This window comes from Cetorhinus maximus, chromosome 13 (assembly GCF_964194155.1).
Source record: "Cetorhinus maximus chromosome 13, sCetMax3.hap1.1, whole genome shotgun sequence".
NCBI classification, from domain to species: Eukaryota; Metazoa; Chordata; class Chondrichthyes; order Lamniformes; family Cetorhinidae; genus Cetorhinus; species Cetorhinus maximus.
Window position 1 is genome coordinate 77,006,412 of NC_135891.1, and position 18,320 is coordinate 77,024,731.

Consider the following 18,320-nt stretch of genomic DNA (forward strand, 5'->3'; position numbering starts at 1 on the left):
CCCCGCCCTGCCTTCACCCCCCCTCCAGTATTTCCTTCTTCCCCTTTCAACAACAACTTATATTATAAATCGCCTTTAACGTTAAGAAACCAAGGCACTTGAAAGGAACATTAAAAAGAAGGTATGGTACCAATGGTGGAACAGAGAAGATATTCCAGAGCTTAGGCAATTGAAGGTGCAGCCACCAATAGTGGAGCAATTAAAATTGGGGAAGCAGAAGAAGCCAGAATTAGAGGAGCATGGGTATCCTGGTGGATTTTGGGACTGCAGGGGATTACACAGATAGGGAGTGGTGAGGCCATGGAGGGATTTGAAAACAAGGTTGGGATTTTCATAATCAAGACATTGATTGACCAGGAGCCAATGTAGGTCAGTGAGCACAGTGGTGAGAGGAGAGCGAGACTTGGTGCAAGTTAAGAATGGGCAGCAGAGTTTTGGATAATGACACGTTTACCGAAGGTAGAATGTGGGAGACCAGCTAGGAGTTCATTGGAATAATGAAGTCTAGAGGTAACAAAGGCACGAATAAGAGCTTCAGTAACAGATGAGCTGAGGAAGAGCGCAGTTGATCGATGTTACGGAGGTGGAAATAGACATTCTTAGTGATGGCATGAATACGAGGCCCAAAGGTTATCTCAGGATCAAATGTGACACCAAGTTCGCAAATAGACAGGCTTAATCTCAGGCTTTTGCCAGGGATAGAGATGGAGTTGGTAGCTAGGGAACAAAGTTTAGAGGGGGGACCAAAAACAATGGCTTCAGTCTTCCCCGTATTTAATTGGAGGAAGTTTCTGCTCATTCAGTACTGGATAAGCAGTCTGAAGCAACCATGTCCAAATGCAGCAAGACCTGAACAATATCCAGGTTTGGGCTGACAAGTGGCAAGTAACAGTCATGCACACAAGTGCCAGGCAATGACCATCTCCAACAAGAGAGAATCTAACTAACATCCCTTGACATTCAATGGCATTTCCATCACTGAATCCCCCCACTATCAACATCCTGGGGGTTACTATTGACCAGAAACTGAACTGGACTAGCCATATAAATACTGTGGCTACCACAGCAGGTCAGAGGCTAGGAATCCTGTGACGAGTAACTCACCTCCTGACTACCCAAAGCCTGTCCACCATCTACAAGGCACAAGCCAGGAGTGTGATGGAATACTCCAATTTAGCTTGGTGAGTGCAGCTCCCTCAACACTCAAGAAGCTTGACACCACCCAAGACAAAGCAGCCTGCTTCATTAGCACTACATCCACAAACATTCACTCCCTCAACCACCAACACACAGTAGCAGTAGTGTGTACCATCTACAAAATGCACTGCAGGAATTCACCGAGGCTCCTTAGACAGCATCTTCCAAGCCCATGACCACTACCATCTAGGAGGACAAATGCAGCAGATACATGGGAACACCGCCACCTGGAAATTCCCCTCCATGTCACTCACCATCCTGACTTGGAAATATATCGCTGTTCCTTCACTGTCGCTGGGTCAAAATCCTGCCTAACAGCACTGTGGGTGTACCTACACCACATGGACTGCAAAGGTTCAAGAAGGCAGCTCACCACCACCTTCTCAAGGGCAACTAGGGATGGGCAATAAATGCTGGCTCATCCAGCGAAACCCACATCCCATGAATGAATTTTTAAAAATGATAACTTAGCAACTGTGGAGGAGCTGAGAAAGAGAGGGTAGTGAGGTAGAGCTGGGTGATGTCAATGTACATGTGGAAACTAATGCTGTGCCTTTAGATGATGTCGCTGAGGGGCAACATGTAGGTGAGAAATTGGAGATGGCCTAGGATAGATCCTTGGGTGGGGCCACCAGAGGTAACGGGAGCAGGAAGAGATGTCATTGCAAGTGATTCTCTAGATACAATTAAATGGATAAGAATGGAACCATGTGAGAGCAGTCCCACTGAGCTGGATAACAGTGGAGAGATGTTGGAGGAGGATGGTGTGGTCAAGGTCGAGAAGGATGAGGAGGGAAAGTTCACCTTTGTCACAATTGCAAAGGATGTCACTTGCAACTTTGATAAGAGCTGTATTGTACCGTGGCAAGGATAGAAACCTAATTGGAGGGATTGAAAATGGAGTTTCAGGACAGTTGGGAACCAATTTGGGAAGCGGCAAACCATTCAAGGACTTTGAAAAGGAAAGGGAGTATGGAGATGGAACTGTAGTTTGCAAGGATGGCGGAATCAATGGTTGGTTTTCTGAGGAGAGATGATAGTGGCACTTTTAAAGGAGAAAAGGACAAAACCTGAAGAGAGAAACATTTATAATATTGGCTAACGTGGGGACCAGGGGAGGAAGTTGGGTGATCAGTTTAGTGGGAATGGGATCAAGGAAGCAGGAGGTGGGTCTAATGGACAAGATGAGCTCAGAGAGGGTATGAAGGGGGATAAGGGAGAAAGTAGAGAAAGATGTGAGTTCAGGGCTAGGGGGTGGGGGGTGGGGAGTGCAGACATTAAGGAAGCTTGGCCAGGTGGGAGGGACACAGCAACAGCAGCTAATTGGATTGTCTCAATGATAGCGATAAAGCAGCCCAAGAGCTTGGAGGTGAGACTGGAGTGAACAGCAGAGAGGGATTTAAGAAGTGTAGAGAAAAGAAGCTAGGGGATGTCTTTGCATTCCAGGATGATCCTAGAATAGTGTACAGTTTTAGCAGAGGAAAGCAGGATCCGCTAGTGTTTTAAGAGGCCCAGCCAGACCTGGATCAGTTGTCCATCATCATTTCCTTTCAGATCATGTCACTTGAACTTAAGGGAGTGCAGATGAGAGCCATACTGGGGGAATGGCAATGGTGAGAGAGAGTAATGCAACAGAGGTAGAGGTGAGGGTTGAACAAATCAGTAGCTGCAGAAATGTTGTGGTGAACAGAAGGCCAAGAGTTGTGAATTTGAAAATGCAGTTGTAAGTGAATTGGAAATCGTTTTTTCCAGGGAAAAATACAGAACAAGTTAGAGTTGGGGTGAGGAAGGGGGATGTGGGCGTGAGTATTACACGGAAGTGATCAGAGATGGCCATGATTGATATAATGGGATTAGTAAAACGTGAGATGGCAAGGTCAAGGAGTGGCTGTGGATATGGATTGGGGAACTTACATGGAGGGATGGATTTAGAGAGGGTAAGTGGGCAATGAACTCTGAGAACGTGATGAGTTGAGGTGAAGGGTGAAATCACCAAGGATGAGAAGCTGATCAGTGCAGAGGCTGAGGGAGGAAAGCCTCTCCTCTTCTGCCGTTCTCTCCCTCTCTCCTCCTCCCCCTCCTTCCGTCTGCATTCCCTTCACACCTTTCCCCCCCACACCCCCAGCTATAGTGCAGTGGTGCATGACTTCAGGTACATCCTTGTTTCCTGCCAGCTGGGTGTGGAGTGGTATCACTGTTGCTGGACAAATTGAATTCCACTGATCACTCTTTCCCCATATTTGCTCTTAGGAGGATTGAGCATCCAACATGATTTTTTAATATATAAACCAGACCCTGGAAGGTACAGTAGGATTGACCATTTGTTCTTTGCACTGTATCTACAGCCCTCAAATTCAGATCCTTTTGGTGCTTCTGGCTCGGGACAGTTTGGAGGGCAAGGATTCACTGATGACCCTTTTCAAAGTAAACAGGATACACCAGCACTGCCCCCAAAGAAAAGTGTACCCCCACGGCCTAAAGCACCCCCTAGTGGTAAGTTGAATTGCCTCATGGGTAAGTATGTATTTGAATAATTCCCCAGTATTAGCATTATTAGCTTGTTTTTTTTTACACCATTTGCTGTGTTTGTTTACCTGTTCAATGTACTTCTATTTAAATAAATACCAGCAGAGGTCCGTAAAACATTTGCAGTGCAATTAGTATCATTATTGCAACAGTACTTCTTTAAATCCTCATCCCATGTCATTCCATCTTTCCTATACCATCCTTTTCATGCTGTACTCATCCCTCTTATCGTCTCCATCCCTCCCTTTCTTCCTATCCTGTTCCCACCTCCCTGTGCCCCACCAATATTGCCTCCTCCCATGCTGCCCCTTCCCCCATGCCATCCCACCCTCCCCTTGGCCTTTGCAGAGTGCTTTATGTCCGGTGAGGTGGTTTTGCAAATATCTCTTGTTCTCCACCTGTGGGATGGCAGTTGGTTAATTATATATTTTAAAACTTCATTGTGACATTTGGTTACTGAATATACCCAGGCATCACCCACCAAATAAACACACTAACAGGCGCCCCCCACCCTTTAAACTGGCCAATTAAAACAGTCCGGACAGACAAAAATGTTGTGTTATTATTAGATAGGATAAGAGAATACCATAAATCAACAAAAGTAGAAATTCAACTGTCATTCCTTTTCTGTTCAATTATATTTGTTCATGCTTCTGTTTCTTGTAACCACTTTCACATGAGTGCACTGTTGACTTTGGCACTAATTCTGAGTGGGGCAACGTGATAGGATGCATGTTTCCATCGATGATTTCTCCTAGGGTTAACTGCTATCTCATGACATGCAAAGTTCTTAGTAGAGCCTGGACACTTCCCCACAGAAAGAAAGGAAATAAAGTTGAAAGTGTCTTCTTAGTGATGCTTGAACACTTGGTCCAAAGAGAAAACATTTGTATAGCACTTCATTATTAGAAATGCCCTAAGTTTCAGTTATGTGGAGAGACTACAGGCAGATTTAACATTTGTTCAAAATTATGGAGGGTAATTAAGGAGTTGTTGTTTCCGATGGCAGTAGCTTTGGTAACCAGAGGACACTAATTTAAGGTAATTAGCAAAAGAAACAGAAGCCCAATGAGAATTTTTTTTACACAGCAAATTGTTATGATCTACAATATGTTGCTGGAAATGGTGATGGAAGCAGATTCACCAAAAACTTTCAAAGGGTAATTGGATAAATACTTGAAGGAACACAATTTACATGGCTATGGGAAAGGACAGGAGAATGAGACTAATTGGATAGTTAAGTATGCACATGATGGTGTGTGTAATTCTGTGTCATTGTGTAATTCTGTGAAGTATCTTTGAGTAAGATTAGAGCTCACGTGTACCAGGTAATGTTAACTAAATTATCCAGTGCAGTAAATGAAGTGCAGCATATATAACCTCCACAATTGAGGCACAAGTGAGAAAAAGGGGCAAGCACTGAATCACTTTATAGGAACATGAGTAGGCCTTTCAACTTCTCAAGCCCACTCTGCCATTCAGTTATATCATGACTGATCAATATCTTAACTCCATCTATCCACCTTGGTTCCATGTCCCTTAATATCTTTGCCTAACAAAAATCTATCAATCTCAATTTTGAAATTTTTAATTGACCTAGCCTCAACACCTCTTTTTGGAGGGCAGGGGCTTAAGGGGGCGGGGGTGGGGAAAGAGCTCCAGATCTCCACTACCTGCATGAAGCCAAGTGCTTCCTGATGCCTAAATGGCACTGAATGGCCTAGCTCTAATTTTAAGGCTATATTCTTTTGCTCTGAACTCTCTATCTACTCTATCAAATCCTTCAATTCTACTTTGAGTAGAATTAGTAGATGATGACAGATGTAAACTAGAAGCATTCACCAGACACCCTAATCAAATAAAAGCCTTTGTGGGATGAGATGAGGAAAGTTATTAGTAAGGGATCAACTATGGTAATTGGAGATTTCAATTTAGCAGTATTAATTGGTACAATAATTTCTCTACTGGTAAGACAGAAAAAATTTCTAGAGTTAATGGAAGACTATTTTGAGACTCGTTTGGAAAAGAGCCAACGAAGGGCAAAAAATATCCTGGATTTGATTGAATAATAGGGATGCTCAAATCTCCAATACAAAGATGGATTCGGCTTATGTACCAGTAATCAGAGTGTGATCACATTTGATATTACAAGAATTGGAGAGATTATTAAAACCAAAACAAAATTACCAAATTCAAATATAACCAACAGATATGCTTGAGACGCCTTGTCAGCTTGATCCTAGAAGGTTTATGTGTGTTTCGGAGAGTGGCAGAAGAATTATGGAATTCCTTCGAGTTGAATTCTGAATGCAGAATTTTTGCACATTTTTGAAAACTTGCTGTTTCTTTGAAGAGTTTTTTAAATGCCTGAGTGTTTATTTACACCAGTTTAAGAGGTCTGAAATGCACAAAACCTTCTGACATTGATACTACGAAAGACTGTGGTTGATTGATACTTGTGAGATGTTGTAAGCTTAGCCATTGTTTTCAAAGGATCTTTTCAAAGTCTCTGCCTATTGTGTCAGTTTCAGGATCATTTCAAAGACTTGCTAACCTTGCCAATGGCTAATTGATTTTGTAGAGTGGATATGGAAGATGGATGGGCATGGGAGACATGAGGGGACTGGCAGGCATATTTGGGGATATGAGGGGGCATAGGAAATGAGAGGATAGGGGCATGGAAGGCATGGGGTATCTGAGGGACCATTGGGAATATGGAGGGTCATTGACGGGGGCTATTCATGTGGGGTGTGAGGGGTGAGATTTTGAGGGCCTGACGGTCTACATTACAACTGGACTGATGTCCCGGTAAACTGAGGTGGATGTTCCAGCCTGCCGGTCTTGCCATCCGCTCACCTGTTTTGGGCTTGCCTGTGGAGGCAGTGGGCCTTACTCCATCCTGCCTCCTGCCTCCCCTTTCCCCAGAACAAAACTATGGTGGGCAGAGGCCTCCTTAATGGAGACAGGTTTGTGTGGCCAGGAACTTTCCCAACTCCTGATACCTGTCTCCTTCATGAAAATCCAACTCAGCGTGTTCCTCAGTACTTGCCAATGGCACTTCTGAGCCAGTTGGCACTATAGATTAATCAAATCGTATATCACAATGGACCATTTGACCCATTGTGCTTGTGCCGGGTCCTTGGTAGAGCTTTCCCATTAGTCGTCCTCCTCTGATCTTTCCCCTTAAACCTGTAATTTTTTTCCTTTCAAATATACATCCAAGCCCCTTGAATGTTATTGAATCTGCGTTCACCACCCATTCAAGCGGTGCAATCCAGGTCACAACAATCTGCTCCCTCACACCCTATGACAAATCACTGACCTCTTTACATTTATATCCCATCATGCCGGTGCTTTGTTTATCATTTGGTGAATGCTGTATATCGATGCACAAAAGTAAATGCTTTTTTAAAGCCTTCCCCATGATAAATTAGCTGTCATAAGAGGAAGATTCTGAGCAATGAAAGCTGTGAGTGCTGATGTCATATGGGAGTGAATAACGAAAGCTTTAGTTTGGAAACACATAATCGCAAGGGAACATAATTCATTTTCTTCAGATTTTCAAAAAGTGAAATATAGCAACATATTTGCTATACCGTGCCCTCAAATTGAAAATAGAATCATAGAATGGTTACAGCACAGAAGGATGCCATTCAGCCCATCACGTCCTTGCAGAAAGCCAGGACGGACAATTCATCTGGTCCCATTCCCCCGCCTGTTCCCCATAGCCCTGCAAATTTTTTCTTTTCAGATAATTGCCTACTTTTCTTCTGAATTCCTCAAAATATAAAGGAAAACAACTTGTGATGGTATCAATCCTCTTTTTTTAGCCCTTGTCTCCCATCATTCCTAGGCTTCTGCTAATGCTGCTCTGAGATAGTCATTAAGAGTTGGTTAAGAGTAGCCTGTGGTTTTTCTGAGCTAGTCACTGGCTGCTTTCATTGAGAGGCCAACAAGTGTATCTAAGGTCAGCAACATGATTTGGCTCATATTGCTTTCTGCCCATTTCCAAATACTGCCATGCTGTTATAGCAACAGAAAACTTCATTACCTGTTAGATTCTCATCAATAGTCTCTAATATGCTCAGTGTTTTGCAATGATCTTATATCCTGCTATTGTTAGAAGTTGTGTTCCTTTTTCAAATCTTGTTTGGGGATGAGAACGGAAATGGGCATAGAATGGCATTGCTAAAACGAAATTGGAAAAGGGATGTGAAAGGGGAAACCTTGTGTTTGTGTGTGAATGAGAATATGCTTCCCAAAGAAAAGTGCGAAATGATCACAAATGCTTTGTGTAACTGCTTCTAAACACTTTCCTACATGAACCAAGTGCTGTATTCTTTTATTATTCTTTTGCAATGTCGTGTTCAATGCTTTCTTATAGAAACTTTTGAATCTGAGAAATTTTGAAATGATGAGCTGACTTCTTAATTTGTGTTATCAAAAAAAGCAATCTGAGTTTGCATTTGGGAGCATAGTTCTTCGTGTTTGTTGGGACAACCCATTTGAGGAGGAGGGCATTGAAGCCCCTCAAAATATTTTTTATTTATTCTTTTGTGAGATATGGGCATTGCTGGCTAAGCCAGCATTTTAATTGCCCTTGAGAAGGTGCTGGTGAGCTGCCGCCTTGAACCGCTGCGGTCCATGTGGTGTAGGTACACTCTCAGTGCTGTTAGGGAGGGAGTTCCAGGACTTTGACCCAGCGACAGGATGGTGTGTGGCTTGGAGAGGAAGTTGCAGGTGGTGGTGTTTCCATGCTTCTACTGCCTTTGTCCTTCTGGGTTGTAGAGGTCGTAGGTTTGGAAGGTGCTGTCGAAGGAGTCTTGGTGAGTTGCTGCAGAGCATCTTGTAGATGGTACACACTGCTGTCAATGTGTGTTGGTGGTGGATGGGGTGCCAATCAAGCGGGCTGCTTTGCCCTGGATGGTGTCAAGCTTCTTGAGTGTAGTTGGAACTGCACTCATCCAGGCAAGTAGACAGTATTCCATCACATTCCTGACTGTGCCTTGTAGATGGTGGACAAGCTTTGAGGAGTCGGGGTGTGTTAGAATTTCCAACTTCTGCCCTGCTCTTGTAGCCACGGTATTTATGTAGCTAGTCCAGTTCAGTTTCTGGTCAATGGTAACCCCCAGGATGTTGATAGTGGGGATTCAGCAATGGTAATGCCATTGAATGTCAAGGGGAAATGGTTAAATTCTCTCTTGTTGGAGATGGTCATTGACTGTTTGTGTGGCGCAAATGTTACTTGCCACTTATCAGCCCAAACCTGAATGTTGTCCAGGCCTTGCTGCATATGGGCATGAACTGCTTCAGTATCTGAGGAATCATGAATGGTGCTGAACATTGTGCAATCATCAGCAAACATTCCCACTTCTGACTTTATGATGGAGGGAAGTTCAGTGATGAAGCAACTGAAGTTGTTTGGGCCTAGTACACTTTTTACTCTTTCACGGGATGTGGGCATCACTGGCTAGGCCAACGTTTTTATTCCTATCCCTAATTGCCCTCAAGAAGGTGGTGATGAGCTGCTTTCTTGAACTGTTGCATTCCGCATGGTGTAGGTACACCCACAGTGCTGTTAGGGAGGGAGTTCCAGGATTTTGACCCAGCGACAGTGAAAGAATGGCGATATATTTCCAAGTCAGGATGGTGTGTGGCTTGGAGGGGAAGTTGCAGGTGTTGATGTTCCCATGCATCAGCTGCCTTGAGGATCTCTCATTGTAGAAATGTTATTTGAAGCCAATTGCTAATCTTTTAAATGATTGTTTTCATTCAAGTGAAGGGCGCCGGTGTTGGGAATGGGGCATGCTTATCATTTTTTATTCTTTCATGGGATGTGCGTGTCACTGGCAAGCCCAGCATTTATTGCCCATCCTTAATTGTTCTTGAGAAAGTTTTAATGAGCAACCTTATTGAACCGGTGCAGGTATACCCACAGTATGCTGTCATTAAATGCTGCCATTAAAACTCCAGGTTTGATAGAATTCACTATTTAATACTGTTTCATGCAGAATTGAGATGAGTTCTGTGGTTTAGACACAGTTTCAGATTGGCACAGCCTGCTTTTCTTAATGATCTTTGTTGCCAGGTGAGAGATGAAATATATTGAAACCCGTAGAAACAAAGCTACAAAAAACAAATACTGACAATCCCAATTAACTTACATTATAATAGATACTTACTGCCCCTTGAAACTTTGAACAATTAAAAATTGCGAACCAGGAGCAGCCTTCAATGCACTAAATGCATTTACAACTTAAACCATTAGACATACAGGTATGTATGAAGTGGCAGTGCTGTTTGTGAGAGGACATGGCTGGTGCATCTGTCCTCCCACTTTATATGTAAGATCTTCCGCAGGCAGCATTGATGGTGTGACTGCAGTGCTTTGAGATGCCTTCTATACTTTGTCCAAGTTCCAGCTGCATACAGTAAGGAAGGGATCACCACTACATGGTAGTCTATAAACTTGGTTTCAGTTTTGATGTAAAAGCAAAATAATGTGGATGCTGGAAATCTGAAATAAAAACAGAAAATGCTGGAAAAGTTCAGCAGGTCTGGCAGCATCTGTGGAGAGAGAAGCAGTTAACGTTTCGAGTTTGTATAACTCTACTGAGTTTTTCCAGCATTTTATGTTTTTATTTCAGTTTTGATGTCATGATCTTCGAACAATCGCTTCTTCAGGTGGCCAAAGGCATCAACAGCTTTCAGGTGATGTTGGATTTCTTCATCAATGTCAACCTCTGTGAAAGGCAGTCCAGGCCTAATCATTGGGCTGGGTTGTGTGCATTTGGAGCTTGCTGATGGAGGACTTTGATCGACTTAGTGTTGAGTGTAAGTCCTATCTTCTTGTATGCCTCAGTAAATGTGTCGACAGTTCTCTGGATTTCTGTTTCCAACACACCACTTACTGTTGCATCATTACTGCATTGGAGCTCAATGACTGAGGTCGGGTGGTATTAGTTTTTGATTGGAGTTGTCTGAGATTTAGTAGTTTACCGTCCATTCAGTAAATAAGGTGTACTCCAGTAGGGAGCTGGTCGCTATACAGCTGGAGCATGACAGCAAGGAAATCGAAAAAGAGTTGGAACGATCCCACAATTTTGTTTCACTCTGGTCTTAACCACAGAAGTGTCTGTAATGGATCTGTTAAGGATCACCACTCCCATATCATGAAGCAGGCAAAGGATGGTAACGAATTTTGGAACTTCAGCAGAATCTTCCAGAGTGCCTCAAGATTTAGAGTCTTGTCAAGTCAAAGAATGCAATATAGAGAAGTTGATGTTATGCACGACATTTTTCTTGTAACTGGCAAGCTGTAAAAATCATGTCAGCCGTGCCTCTTGATGGCCTAAACCCACATTAATATTCTTGTAATGATCTTTCCTGCAGTGGAAAACAGAGAGATGCATGCCTTTAATTTCCATAGTTGGATTCACCCCCTTCCTTGAAGATTGTCACAATCATGGCATCCTTGAGATCATTTGGGACTTCCTATTCATTCCAGATCTGTAGGTTAAGGGCATGGAGCTTTATTGTTAGTTTATCTCCTCCATGCTTAACGATTTCAACGGGTATTCCAACACCACCTGCTGCTTTGTTGTTCTTTATTTGTGTGATGGTTTTCATCACCTCCATAGGTGTTGACGGAGTTCTGAGCTCAATTCTAACTGGGTGTTGTGGGATAGGGTTGAAAACACACTCGTCAACAGTTGTTTCTTGATTGAAAAAATCTTCAAAATGCTCCCTCCAATGGATGTTGATAGCTTCTCTTTCCTTGATCAGATCTCCCCCATTCTTAAGCCTCAGAGGAGCTAGTCCTTGAACACTTGGGCCATAAATGGCTATTGTGGCAGTGAAGAAGTCACAGATATCATTTATATCAGTGAGATGTTGAATTTCCTTTGCCACGTCTGTCCACCACATGTTCTTCTGTTGTGGGTGCACCCTTTACCTCGGCCTTTATTTGTCAGTAAACCAGTTTTTTTTACTTTGAGTTCAGGTCATTTCTGCCAGGTGCAAAAAGTCTTGCACTTGTGATCAATCAGTCCATTGATATCCTGATCATTTTCATCAAACCAATCCTGATGTTTCCTGACAGAGAGTCCAAGTGTCTCTTTGCAGGCATTGATGATATTGGACTTAAGGACATCCCAAGCAATGTGAATACTCTTCTTCTGTTCTTGATTGAAGTATTTTCCCTAAGGGATTATTGGAATCGGTCTCCTTTGATTGGATCCTTCAGAGTTTCGATGTTGATTTCTTCGGTTGCACTCATCGTTTAGGAGCCAGTTCAATGAACGTAATTGAGCAAATATAAGTCAGTGATTGGTCCAGCAGTCATCAGCCCCTGTCTTTGCTCTGGTGTTGTGGACATCTTTGCGATTCCAGGCATTGACGATGATGTAATTGATCAAGTGCCAGTGCTTGGGCCATGGGTGTTCCCATGATGTTTTGTACGTGTTCTTCTGGCAGAGCAGGGGATTGGTGATGATAAGCCCATGTTCTGCGCATTTGGTAAGGAGAAGAATGCCACTGGAGTTGACATTTGCAATTCCTTCCCTGCTAGTAGTTCCTTTCCAGAGATTGGAATCTCTCTGATTTTGAAGTCTCTGAGAAGCATAAGCTTGTACTGGTTCAGAACCCCACGGAGAGCTTGGTCAACTTTAGCATAGAAACCTTCCTTGGTTCGTTGGCATTCAGAGTTGGGGCATATGCACGGATCAGAGTGGCGAATTGCTCCATGCCAATTTGAGACAAAGAGCCAAGAGGCGCGTGTTTCTTCCAAGTGGGAACTCACAAGTTCATTCCTGATGGCAAATCCATCTCTGAACTCTGTGTTGTTCTTCAGATTTCCCTTTCCAGAAGAAAGTATAGTTGCCTCAGAATTCCTTGAGCTGCCCCTCTCCAGCTCGCCAGGTCTCACTCAGAGCAGTGATGTCGATGTCATATCACTGGAGTTCTTGGGTGACAAACGCAGTGCGACGCTTTGGGTTCACTTGCAGGTGTGTCCATGAGGGTCCTAACATTCCAGGCCCCCAACTTTACAACTTGTATCTTTTGTGTGTTTCTACGAGTCCCCCTGGACGTGGCTATCCAGTCGGGAGAGGTGAGGCAGATTATGTTAAGGGCACCTTTCCTAGCCCCCTCCCCAATAAGGGGTGAGCAAAGCGGATCCTAAAGAGGGCTGATCAGTCACAGTTACAGCTGTCAAAAGGCACCCCTGCCTCATCTGAATGCTAGATAACCATCTTGTAACTGTTGCCTGCACACCTGATCATGACTAGAAGATTCCAAACAACACAATTCTGTTCCTGTCACCATTTGCTAGTCTGCGAAGGGCTTGGGAGATGTGATCGGAAAGAAAGACACCTGTGTGTGTGACATCTTTTAGTGTGAAGGAACCGTTGCACACCAGCTTCCACACATGTCTTGATAGAATAAAACTTTAATCCAGTGGCAAGGAAACCCAGATGATTGGAGGTTTTGTTCTGCTGCAGCCTTCATCTGCCAGAAATGCTATTGAGATATTCCAGATGACACATCTTCCTCCACCTGTTCTGCCATTGAGGACTTGTTTGCCAGAGCCCCGTCTGCTGAGTATTTCTAGGGATCCCAACATACCTTCATGGCAATTGAAGCGGCCCAGGATATAAGGAGTCCCACCACACTTCATCCTGTTTTGATCAACCCTTTCTTAATTATTGCTCAGACGAGGGTGTGAGCTTTGGAACCCAGCATACGTAAGAGTAGAAAAACTGCTCTATTTCTGGGCTTGATTGGTTACACTGCTCTCCCTCTCTGGTTGAATGGTTACACGGCGCTCTCCTTGGGACCGATTGGTTGCACTGCATATCTCTGTCACCGTGGATGCTAGGTAAAATGATCTTCATTGCACAAAAGCTGGAACTATGGTCAGGTGGGAAGGAGTGAGGAATTGGGGATCAGGGGCCATGAACTTGCATTGGGGACATGCTTGAGTTAGGGGAGCTGGGGACTGGAAGGGCAGAGATGGGGGTGAGATGATTCCCCCATTTCTCCTCTCATTGCCTGCTATTGGGTGACCTGCTGATTATTGGAACTTCTCGCATAACAGCTGCTGCTGCAAAACCATAAAGATTCTCAATTATAGGGAAGCCAACTTTTATAAGGTAAATTCAGTAACGCTTATAGAAGCCATGTGATTGGATGTCATGTGGTCTGTCATCATGTGGTCAGAACATCACATGATCAAATCTCCAGCAATGCCTCCAATAGAATTGACAGCCTTACTCCATCAGTATCCCAGGCTATGATAAGTTGCTAACAGCCTCCTACCCACTCCCCTTGCAATTCAAATGTCAGCAGCTACAGCACAGTGAACGGAGGTGGCCCAGTTTTAGATGGTGCCCTTAGATTTGCGGTCACTTTTATACCACATTGATATCCCAGCCAGGCATGCTGATTATGTATTTCTCCTTCTACTGGAAGTGTGATATGAATTACTTTGAAATGTGACTAAATGTGCAGGATAGTTACCCCCTTTCTCCCCCCTTCATTTAACACAAGACTGAAAGCTTGCATGTATATGTCATAAAATCCAAATTACTTGCCTGTTTCATTTTTAGAATGCTTTCAGAAAAATATATTTTGCGACTCATACATGAATAATTTGAGACATGACGTAAGCATAGCCTAGTTGGAAGGGACAGGTGTTTTTGGACCTATGGTTCCCAAAGTTCTCCAACACTTGGGGGTTTCTTTTGTGTCATACCTGGCTTTCTAGTACACTAACTGATAGAGATTGATTATGTGCCATGATTAGTCAACAACTTAATTATCATTCTTATTAAATATTTTAATAATACAGTAAATTCCAAAGCACTAATCTCGAAGTTTGATACTGATTTGAAAATGACTTTATGGGTGGTGTAATTGCAATGTCACAGAATGAAGGACTTTGTCACAGACAGTACCGGGTAAGGGGGTGAGAGAAGCAAAGGAAAATTGGAGGGGATTGTAGTGCCTGCGATGTCCAGGTGTTAATGGCTTGCAGCTGCAGAAAGCAGCCTGAAGGCTTGGACCAAGTGGATGAGGAAAGGATATTTTATAAAAGTACAAAGTGAAAACTTAACCAAAATATACAGAGAGGGTAAATAACCAGTTAATCATCTCCTGATCATTAATGTCCTAAAAAAAAACCTGAAGCTGTCTCAGGTGGATTGCTGGTGTTGGTGTGCAACCGTTGTTTGACTCGATCCATTTTATTGGAATACATTTGGGGCATTTCTCACATGTAGCACACGCCCTTGATCAACTCTGGGAGCCAAATTGTAACTTAATGTAATTACAAGCAGAAAGCCATATTCCAAAATACCTAAGTGTTGTCTATTACAAGTTGTAATAATACACAAATTACAAATGTAGTTTGTACTTTAAGCCTTGATTGGTAAAAGCAGCTTTCTGTCCTGGAGGAAAGCGGCTACAACGCTTGGAACAAAAGTATTAGGAAAGAACGGGTCTTGGAAGAGAAATGACCCATTGTCGGAATGCATTTAAATTGGTCACAAATTTTTGCTAAGATTGTGTGTTTATCATATTTATTTCTTTTCCCCCCCTTAGTAAGCAATTGGGGTGATCTTATCAAGTTCCCACTTATTTCAGATTGAGGGCTGAGTGATGTTATGTGGTTGCAGATGCTGCCTGGATGAGGTTGCTAATTTTGCATTTCTGGTAATAGATGAGGATGCGCTTTCTGCGGTCCAGACCAGAGCATATGTCTGCTCACACTGAACTGCACTAGTCATGGGTGTGTCTTTATCCGTTACTTTTGTTAACTTTTGGCCTGCCTACAGTTTTGTCTTGCTAGAATTGCTATACATTTATGCTTTTTTGGTGCTTTTGGTTGCTTTGCCCCCACTGGAACTGGGCTGGGGCACTAGCTTCATCTGAGCTATGTTGGAACAAAGGTGGGTCGTAACAGAAAATACTCATGCTCGTTGCCAAACTTAATAGAATAAATGCCAGTTATCTACCATATCAAGGGGTTAATTTGGATAGCAGTCATCCTACTGCACCAGCAATCCAGAGGCCCAGCCATAAGCCAGGAAAAAAGAAAATCAGTAAAAGCTGTGAAATAATCAAATTATTGTAAAAATCCTACTGATTTGCTAATGTACTTTAGGAAGCTTGTTGCCCTTATCAAGTCTAGCCTATATGTGATTCCAGGCCACACGAGTGTTGTTACCTCTAACTGCCTTCTTGAAGTGACCCAGCAAGCCACTCAGTTGCATCAAACAGCTGCACAGCAGTTCAAGAAGAAGACCCAGCACCACCTTCCCAGAGTAGCTAGGGTCAGGCAATAAATGTTGACCTTGCTAATGGTGTCTATATCCTGAAATTGAACATAAAGTAATTTACCTTGAGCCATTCCTACTTATACTCTGGCTGTTTTCTTTTGTGGGTGCATGGTGGTGGTGTGTGGGGGGTAAGCAGCTTGGCAGCCCATCAGAGTTTCCAGACCAAGCAGTTGAAAACTCCAATGCGTTACTGTTTGAGAATAATGAAGTTTGTACGTTGTCCCTGTAGCAGTGCGCAGCATTTTTCTGAGCTAACGAGCTGAGGCTTTGTTTAGCAGATAAAGGATTTAGAGACCTTTATAAAGCATGTGAGGGCTTTGCTGACTAAAGCCACACAGATTACCAGAGCAGGCTATAAGAAAGCTTTCCACTACCTGCCCAGCTTTTGAGTCCCAGCCCATTCAGCCTCCAAGGTTATCCAGTACTCACTGGGAAGACGCTGAATCCCCAGTGATTTTCTAAGCAAGGCAGGCTGGCTGACTGTTTCACACTAATAATCTCACAGTATAAACTATGCTGTAAGAGGAATTCTCAAATCTACTTTGTTTCCAAGCAATGATGGTGTAGAACGCCATTGTGATAGTTTGAGGTCACAAATGAAATTTCTGCTTTTGTGACCTTTAATTGTAATTTGGCTGGCTTGAGTTGCACAGTGATACAAATGCTGCAGGATTTTGCGCATTGAAACTGCCACTCTTGTTTTGGATGCCAACATAAAAGTAGCATTGGACTCTTCACTTCATTTGATGTTTTTGCAGGCTTATTCATCACATAGTGCCTTCAATTACCTTTATTGCTCTTGGCACATTGCCTATGCAAATAGTATTTCCTTTGGCAACCAAGACATATAAACATCCATGGTTTTGGCCACACATTAAAGTGATCTTTAAGGTTTTAGAATTGGTGACCACGTTTTAACAACCTGCTCAATTTTAGCCGATTGGGTATTGAAGCCTTATTTTCTACATTAAGTTTTATCCAGGTTGTGATAACATGGCTAGTGAGTTGAAAACCTTAAAGAATCCCATTTGAACACAGCCAAAATAACCACTGAAATATTCCGTGGTCATCTCACATCCCAGTAGCATAGGCAATACTATCTGCATGGATAAATGTGCCAGTAACAATAAAGGTAATCAAGGCTGGCTAAGGGAGAGCTGTGTAAACATCAGGTGAATCACTTAAAAATTTGACAAGCTTCAACAAACAAGAAAAATTAGGTGTTAGTCTCGAGATGGTCCAGAATTTCAGGCCCATGTAACAAACTACAACTGCCTCTTCATTTGTGCAGGAGCTGGATCAAGCTCTTTGAGCATGAAGTGCAAGTATTACAGCTACATTTATGTTGGCATTTAGAGCAGCAGTTCTGAAAGTTTTTTAACCCCGGACCACTTAGGCAGGACAGAAGATACTGCAGACCACCTACCAGCTGCTTTTGATGAGGTACCAATTAATTGATGTCAGGTTCTAAGCTGGAGGGCTTCAGTCTCATGTCAGGCACCATTTTCAGCTGATTCCTCCGCTTTTTTTTTTAGCCCAACAAATGCTGAAAATCCAATCTCGCAGTTTTAAGTTATAACAGTAACACAAATCTTATAAAACTACATTGTTGTTGCTCGCACTTATGGCGACTAGTGCCGTACACCCGGGAGCCAGTCTGGTTGTGTAGTGTCATGCGATTGGTGGGGAACAAAGGTGCTTGCCTGATCTCTTGTATGGTTTCCATGGACCACACTTTGAAAAACACTGCTATAGAGTAACTGGCACCTCATAGTGCATACCAGTTAAAAGCCTGCAGCAGTCATAACGCTGTTATGACCTGTTAAATTATATTGTGGAGGGTATTAATGTGGTAACCCCAAGCCACCGTGTTGGAGATAAACAGGCCAGATCAAATGACAACTTGCATTCATGTAACACCTTCAATGTCCAGACACGTTTCACTGTTTTATGAGGAAAAGTGCAACACCGAGTCAAAGGAAAAGATTAGGGGTATCCAAAAGCTTGATTTAAGATTTGGATTTTAAGGAAGGTCACAAAAGAAGAGAGGGAGATGATGAAGTTTAGGGAAGGAGTCCAAGTGATTTGTACCTTGGTGGCTGAAGGCATGACTGCCACCGAGGTGAAGGGAGAGAGGAATATCCAGAAGAATGGAGTCAGAGAAATTGAGATGTTAGATAACACAACAGAGAGATTATAATTACAGAATCACAGAATTGTTACGGTGCAGAAGGGGGCCACTCGGCCCATTGTGTCTGC

The 18,320-nt window shown here is 43.1% G+C and overlaps 1 protein-coding gene across 19 annotated transcripts in view; it reads left to right on the forward strand.

The window, feature by feature from the left end:
* eps15l1a (epidermal growth factor receptor pathway substrate 15-like 1a) overlaps positions 1-18,320 on the forward strand; it is a 389,837-nt gene that overhangs the window by 279,669 nt on the left and 91,848 nt on the right. For 14 of the 19 annotated variants that reach the window (XM_078555608.1, XM_078555606.1, XM_078555614.1 and 11 more), the window contains one exon: positions 3,543-3,690. The exons of 4 other annotated variants lie outside the window; for them this stretch is intronic. In XM_078555608.1, coding sequence (XP_078411734.1) covers positions 3,543-3,690 — 148 coding nt within the window. Of the gene's footprint in view, positions 1-3,542; positions 3,691-18,320 lie in introns of those variants that run through there. One more of the 19 variants, XR_013578464.1, reaches the window with a different exon arrangement.